This window comes from Notothenia rossii, assembly GCF_949606895.1.
Source record: "Notothenia rossii genome assembly, chromosome: 1".
Lineage (NCBI taxonomy): Eukaryota > Metazoa > Chordata > Actinopteri > Perciformes > Nototheniidae > Notothenia > Notothenia rossii.
The window spans coordinates 55,602,204-55,609,857 of record NC_136912.1 but is presented as its reverse complement, the minus strand read 5'-3'; the positions used below and the strand labels follow the sequence as shown (position 1 = coordinate 55,609,857).

General features: G+C 39.5%; 1 protein-coding gene across 1 annotated transcript in view; it reads left to right on the top strand.

Moving 5' to 3' along the window:
* The first annotated feature begins 1,395 nt into the window (after positions 1 to 1,395).
* Positions 1,396 to 7,654, top strand: part of myo7ba (myosin VIIBa) — a 51,577-nt gene continuing 45,318 nt past the window's right edge. The window contains exons 1-11 of the mRNA XM_079649920.1: positions 1,396 to 1,513; positions 1,839 to 1,874; positions 1,980 to 2,081; positions 2,167 to 2,319; positions 2,839 to 3,023; positions 3,962 to 4,083; positions 4,166 to 4,308; positions 4,402 to 4,515; positions 4,663 to 4,816; positions 4,917 to 4,993; positions 5,065 to 5,184. Coding sequence (XP_079506046.1) covers positions 1,430 to 1,513; positions 1,839 to 1,874; positions 1,980 to 2,081; positions 2,167 to 2,319; positions 2,839 to 3,023; positions 3,962 to 4,083; positions 4,166 to 4,308; positions 4,402 to 4,515; positions 4,663 to 4,816; positions 4,917 to 4,993; positions 5,065 to 5,184 — 1,290 coding nt within the window. The 5' untranslated portion in view covers positions 1,396 to 1,429. The remainder of the gene's footprint in view (positions 1,514 to 1,838; positions 1,875 to 1,979; positions 2,082 to 2,166; positions 2,320 to 2,838; positions 3,024 to 3,961; positions 4,084 to 4,165; positions 4,309 to 4,401; positions 4,516 to 4,662; positions 4,817 to 4,916; positions 4,994 to 5,064; positions 5,185 to 7,654) is intronic.

The following is a 7,654-nucleotide window of genomic DNA, read 5'->3' as shown; positions in this document are numbered from 1 at the left end:
TTCTGTCCTGATCATCACTACCAAATATTCATTATTTTCCAGTTTGTTAAAAAAAAAGACCTCTGTTGTTTTTGTGAAGTATCTTTTCAATATGAAATGCCATGGGGCTCATGTGTTCACCTTGGGGGGGGGGGGGGGGGGGGGGGGGCTGTCATTGGTTAGCAGATGTGAAAAGCTGTGCAGTAATGGCAGTGGGATCGAATGTTTCAATGTGGACACTTTCCTCCTTCAGAGTGAGGGTATTTGGGCTGCACACTTTATTCTTAACGTATTATTGGAGCCAAGGATAAATTCCCAACATTTGAATGCTTTTTTGCAAGAAACTATTTAAAAAGCCCAAAATATCCCCATTGAGACCAAGGGTTAATATTGTACATGTTAAAAAGAGTGGATAAACAGACCACACCTGAGGACCGTAAACCAGTGTTATCATGGGCATGTTGATGAGCATGCTCACCAACTGGTCTTCACATGTAATTATATTCTACGGTCTTCACATATGAGGAAAGTACAGCATGACAAATATAGATTAGTTTGATAGTTTTGGGTGTTTATGAGACAATGGGCCTCCAACTTTTCCATAGAGAGCACACACTTAAGTTCAGGCTCTTTGATCCTTATGTCTCAATGGTTGTTTTTCATCTGTCATAGTCCTTGTGATTTGGTCTCTTTCTAGTCTTTTGTGGCACTTTGTTGTTTTAAGTTTGTTTCTTTTGAATCTCTTCCTGGATGGTATTTTCCTAATCAAGGCAAATCTGTATATTTAATGTCTGATTGGTAAATGCTGTCCCATGTGTTTGAGCAGAAGGTATGAGCTGTTTTATGACCACATCCTCCTATCTCCAGTGAGCCCAGTCATCCCTCTTTAATATCTGCTTTACAACGTAATTGCTGTGATAAACAGGAAGTGCATTGGCGGTATCTGGCCTGAGTTTCTGTATCAGGAAAAGTGACTTTACTGGCATTTGTGTAATCCACTCTCCCCTTTTAGCAGGAGTTTTTGCACTGTCAACAAAATACACTTATGTCTGGTGTCAGTGATTTCAATATTTCTGAGACAATTAGCAAATCAATCCTTTTTGTCATGACTATAACATTTTCTTTTTTAGAAATATTCTTAATTTTTTTGCCATTTATTCAAAGACAGATATCGTGTTTATTTGGTTTATAGTAAATGGCATTACTACTGTAGCATAGTTTTTTTTTTCCATTGTGAGTGCAGACATGAAATTATCCAAATTAAATAAGTGAAGGGGAAGGAACATTTTCTCTTCACATTATCATCAGATATCTAGATACGAATGACAGTACCGGTGATAAAACCAATTGCTGAGGGTGCTCTGTGATGATACGAAGTGAGTCGGCTAGTTGGTGACACTGGTGGCTCTACCTTCTGCAGGTGCAAAGTCAAAAAGCCATAAAGAGGTGTATGCTGGGAAACTGCCTGCTTCCTGCTTCACAGTCATTCAAGGAACAGCTGTCCTCAGATCCGACACTTATTGTTTCGAACAAGGTAACACAGTTATGATATGTATTTATTTTGTACTTTTCCACTGTGATCTTTAGTGTCTTAAAATTATAGATCTATGGAAACCGAAAATTGCATTTAAATTGTGTATAATTGGGTTTTTCATGTTCAAGTGTCATGTCAAAATGACAATCGGAGAACCCCCAAACTGCCTTCTAAAAATACAGTTTTTTTGCTATTGTATGTTATCTACGGCTAGTTGTCATACATAAGTTGAGGCACACTGTTATAGCTTACTGAGATGTTCTTGGGTTATTGTCTCTGGGCTGAATCTTAATAAAGAAGATGACATTTTCACATTCCTTTGCAGTCTTATCCAGGGTTTGCTATGCTGCATTTGAGTAAGGTAAGAACAAGTATCTTTGTAATATTTATACATGATCCTAAAATTACTCAGACATTTTGATAATAGTCTGTCAGCACCAAAATAATTGTTTGTTGCACCAACTAGGGTGATTTTGTGTGGGTGGACTCCAGTATCGGGGTGCCGATTGGGGCGGAGGTGAAGGTGTCCGACACCGGACAGCTCCGGCTGATCGATGATGAGGGAAAGGTACAAAACCCACTTTTTTTCACTTCCAGAAAATTGAGTTCATGACTTATTATATAATGTGAACCCTTGTGTAACTTTCATACAGGAGCACAAGGTGAGCAAGAAGACGGAGGGCACCGTGCGACCCATGCACCCCACCTCTGTGAAGGGTGTGGATGACATGATAAGGCTGGGGGACCTGCACGAGGCCGGGCTCCTCAGGAACCTCCTGGTGCGACACAAAGAAGGCACCATCTATGTAAGTTTCTGTTCCCTCTGCACCACCTAGTTTTATGATGTCCATAACCTGCTGTGAAATGCTTACTTGCTGTGATTGGCTCCTCTATTTCAGACTTTGGCCTGTGCTTTATCACAGTGCTGTTCGTCTCCATAGAGACAAATGAGCCTCTGTTGAAAGAGAACATCCCAGTGTTTCTGTTTCCACAAAGCTCAGCAGTGTGTGTTCAGTTATGAATCATTGTGTTGAATAAAAATACTATTGCTAAATCCTGGGGGCAAAATTTACAAAGGCTTTCATCTCTTTTTGTTATAACCCGCGGCGCTTAACACAGCGTTCATGATTTGAATCCGTCCATGAAATTGTTAGATCATATTTAGAACATGCAGATGATGCATTGCGGCCATGACCAAACGAGAGTCCCTGGGGTGCCTGGGGTCCCTGGCTTAATGCTTTGCCTACAACACAGTAACTTGTTTATGCTCATGTACACAAATATATTCCTCCACTGTGTCTAACTTAACCCCCCTCTGTTTTAAGACATACACAGGCTCCATTCTGGTGGCAGTCAACCCTTACCAGCTGCTGCCCATCTACACCACGGAGCAAGTGCACATGTACACAGACCGCCGGCTGGGTGAACTGCCACCGCACGTCTTTGCCATCGCAGACAGCTGCTTCTTCAACATGCGCCGCAACAAGAAGAACCAGTGCTGCGTCATCAGGTGGGCTTCAGTCAGACGCTGGTCCTGATCACTAGTTCTGCTTCAAATCATCCATTCATCAAATAAGCCTTCATTTTTAGAAGGGAGACCCACTGAGAGCAGACTCTCTTTTGCAGTGCCCCGTTTACAATACACAAGAAGATAGTGTGAAAATGTATACTTACATAGTATAGACAACATTGTAAAGTGGCCCCATTTGTGAGTCAAATCATGTGGCTGCAATACAAATATGTATTATTACTGATTTCTAAGAGTAAACTGATTGTCTGACAGTTTATGGACCAAACAATTATTGGTTTTTAGAGAAAAGTTGTGGTGGATGAATTGATGATACAAATACTCATGTTCACAGCCAACATTACCATGAGATACCATAGAAAAGCTACTGGAGACAAATACAGGATGGCAAGAGCCAAACAATCAAGCAAGACATTCACATTAAGATTAAAATGTCAAATGGGCAAAATTCAAATGTAAAATATTCATATTTAACTGTCATTGAAACTGTAATTGATAAACGTATTAATGGGAAATGTCCAAAAGTATTTTGAAGATTATTCCATTTGTAAGGTCCAAAGAAATGAAAGCTGACTTAAATTGATGTTGATAATTTTCAAACAATGTTGATAGGGGTTTAAAACAGACATTTAGCTTGGAAACAGTGAAAGGCATTTTAAAGACGGTAAATCATTTAAATATTGAATAATATTGTTGCCCCAGACTGAGGCCCTGAATAAGCCCTGTTCAATAGCTTCTTCATATTTCCTCTTCGCAATTCATTGCATCTTGTTTGTCATTCATGTGTATTTTTAAGTACTTGATATGAATGAATCCTATTGTGTTTACTCTAAATATCATTATAAAGTAACATTTATTTTTCAAAAGCTACCTTTTAAAATAAATTTCCTCTGCATGTGTCACTCCTGTCTCCCCATCAGTGGGGAGTCAGGAGCAGGGAAGACGGAGAGCACCAAGCTCATGCTGCAGTTCCTGGCTGCAGTGAGCGGACAGCACTCCTGGATCGAGCAGCAGATCCTGGAAGCAAACCCCATCCTGGAGGGTACGGGCAAAAAGTCTGAAACTATAAAGCAGTCTTCATAATCTGCTGTTTCGCTTAATCTGCTGTGTTGTTTTCTTCTCAGCCTTTGGTAATGCCAAAACCGTTCGTAACGATAACTCCAGTCGATTTGGAAAGTACATTGACATCAACTTCACCAAGGGGGGGGCCATTGAGGGGGCCCGCGTTGAGCAGTACCTTCTGGAGAAGTCGCGAGTTTGTCGTCAGGTGGAAAAATGTGTTATGAGCAGAATATTTGCAAGAGCAGTAAATTGGGACAGTTCAAATGTTCTTGTGATAAACATGTTGGTCCACATGCAGGCGCCGGAGGAGAGGAACTACCACATCTTTTACTACATGCTGATGGGAATGCCAGCCGAGCAGAAGAAGAATCTTTCCCTTGGGAGCGCTGCGGAGTACAACTATCTGACCATGGTACTGGAATACTTTGGCAAACTGTAAAATGTTTATATAGTTGTGATGGATACTGAAGATACAAAAGAGCCAGTTAATCTCATATTACAAGATCAAGGTTCAAATCAATCAGTAATTAAGCTGTAAACCATGTGATCATATCCCCAGGGTAAATGCACCAGCTGTGAAGGACGTGATGATGTGAAGGAATACGCCCACTTCCGCTCAGCTCTGAAGATCCTCATGTTCACAGACAATGACTCCTGGGAAGTCTCCAGGTTGCTCGCTGCTATCCTTCACCTCGGCAATGTGGACTACGAGGGTAAAGACAGCACCATACGAGGGGATTAGCACACCAACAAACATACTGTATATAGTTGAATTTTTTAGCCATTACTTATATTTGTTTTGCATTCTTTCAGCCACCATAGTAAATAACCTAGAGGGCTGTGACATCCTCCAATCATCCCATTTCAAAATGGCCAGCCAACTTTTGGAGGTATGAATTTTACAAATCTTAACTAAGGTGCTGAGATGAACTGTTCTTACTGTGTTTGCCTCTTACCTCAGGTGGATCCCAAAGCGCTGGAGAAGAGTCTGACTCAGCGCTCGTTCATGACAGCCAAAGAGAGTGTGACCAAACCTCTGGCCTCGGCCCAGGCGGTGGACTGCAGGGACGCCTTCGTCAAGGTCACATCACTCTTGATCCATGATTTGCAGCAAATTCAGCTTATTTGAACAAAAACTAAACTAACCTTGTGATGATATAATGCTCATACACATCAGAGAACAAAAGAGAGATGATAAAACGGAGAAACTTTTTAATTCTGTACCACCCTTAGGCAACAATTTAAACTTAATGTAATGTGGCCGTTTGAGGACTTCTCAGACTTTACATGCAATATCAGTTATCTTCAGGTCTCTGAAAGTCCTTCAATGACAGAAGAGATCATGTCCTCATAGGTGCCTGTTAAATATGTGTTTGTTGGGTTTTTAAACCTTAAGCTTAGTAACTCAACATTACATTACATAGCATTTAGCTGAGGCTTCTATCCAAAGCGACTTACAATAAGTGCAATAAACCATAAAGATTCAAACTAAGGACAACAACATCTGTGCTGACATATTCACTTCAAACAAGCAACATCATTGTAAGTACTGATGCATAAGTAAAACTCTTAAGTGTGTTTTTTTATTCCAATTAGGAGCCAGTTACATGAACAAAAGCAAATGTCCTCAATTTGACTTGTTAATTCATTTACTAACCAATGTTAGCATCCTATTAACATTTAGTATTATTGAATAATGTTAACATGCTGTCACATACACTACTAGTCAAACGTTTTTTATTTATTTTAATTTTTTCTAGATTGTAGATTAATACTGAAGACATCAAAACAATAAAAGAACACATATGGAATTATCTAGTAAACAAAAAAGTGTTTAAAAAAATCCAGAATATGATTTATATTTTGCTGGCTACTGCAGAATGCTGTGGTAGCCATGCTGGTTAAGGCTGCCTTGAATTCTGAATAAATAACTAGGGATGCACCGAATATTCGTCCGCCGAAAATTATCGGCCGAAAATGGTTAAAAAGGCCGAAAAAATATCACCGAATGTCAGAGAACAGGGTTACGTTGGTAAGCCAACGTGTTGTTGTGATGACGTAATCAAAACGCGGCGACAAGCACGGCGCGCGACCATGCTCACGGCTGGCTCACAGCCAACATGTCTGCCGCTTGGAGATATTAAAAAATATCAGAGAAAGAGGCGCGGATTGCGATTTGTAAAACGTGTTCAGCTGACATTTCTCGAGGGGGTGTAACTGCAAAGACTTTCACCACTTCAGGATTACTCCACCACTTGAAATCAAAACACCCGGACAAATATGCGGAGTAAGATCAAATCACAAGCACTGACAGCGGGAGACTGTTCAGCGCTGCCTCTCATGTGCTTGATGAGAAGAGGAACAGACTTATGGCTGATAAAGTAGAGAAGCTACTGTTCATTAAAAATAACCTCCCACTTTTCCTTAATAAGTAGACAAGGCTGGCTTATCATAAGCTTATCTAGTTCTACATGTCTACTCTATACCCACTTTCCTGAACAATTTTCATTGTGAGTTATAATTCACCATCTCAGGTTATCATTAGGGGGAAATGACAGCAGCACAGTGTTCAATATATTGTACTTTCGGTATCTAAATGATACAATGTTGTTTACATTGCTCATGAGGACAGACCACCTTATTTGCAGATTCTTGAAATTGTAATTTAATTTGTAATTGATTGTGGATTTTGTATCCAGTTTTCACTTTATGTATCTTTATACAATGTTTACTACTTTGCTTATGAGGACAGACATCCTTATTTACAGATTCTTGAAATTCAATTGTAATTTCATTTGTAAATAGTTACATTCATGTGGATTTATCCAGTTTGCACATTTGTATGCATGCACTTATAGGTGCATTTGTTGTTGTTGAAGGCCTGGCTGTTACAGTCTTTATTTACACTATTTTGTTGTAGGCCTACTGGCCTAGATGTTTATGCAGTTTTAAAGCACCTTGGCTTTGTTCTGAATGCACTTTGTTGTAGTTATCCTACAGAGAAAAAATAAAATACACTTCACTTGGAATTAATTTACTGTATGCATTCAAAAGTGCTGAATAAATGTTTTATGGACCCATAATAGTGATTATTATTTAAGTTAAGTTTTGCCATAATCATGTATTTTTCCATAATCAGGCAGCTGAACAACATTGGTAAACAATGTATAGATTATATATATATATATATATATATATATATATATATATATATATATATATATATATATATATATATATATATTTCTATTAATCATTTTCGGCCTTTCGGCATTCGGTTGTCGGCCAACTGTTTCCTATTTTCGGTATCGGTTTCAGCCAAGAATTTCCCATTCGGTGCACCCCTATAAATAACCAACAGTGTCACCAGCCAGCACACCCCTGGTTTGCAGTTTCTGAGGCTGCTATCTGATGTATTTATCCTCTGCAGCAGAGGTGTCTCTTAATCTTCCTTTCCTGGGGGGGTCCTCATGAGAGCCAGTTTCATCATAGCGTTCGATGGTTTTTGCGACTGCACTTGAGGATAAATTCAAAGTTCTTGTCATTTTCCG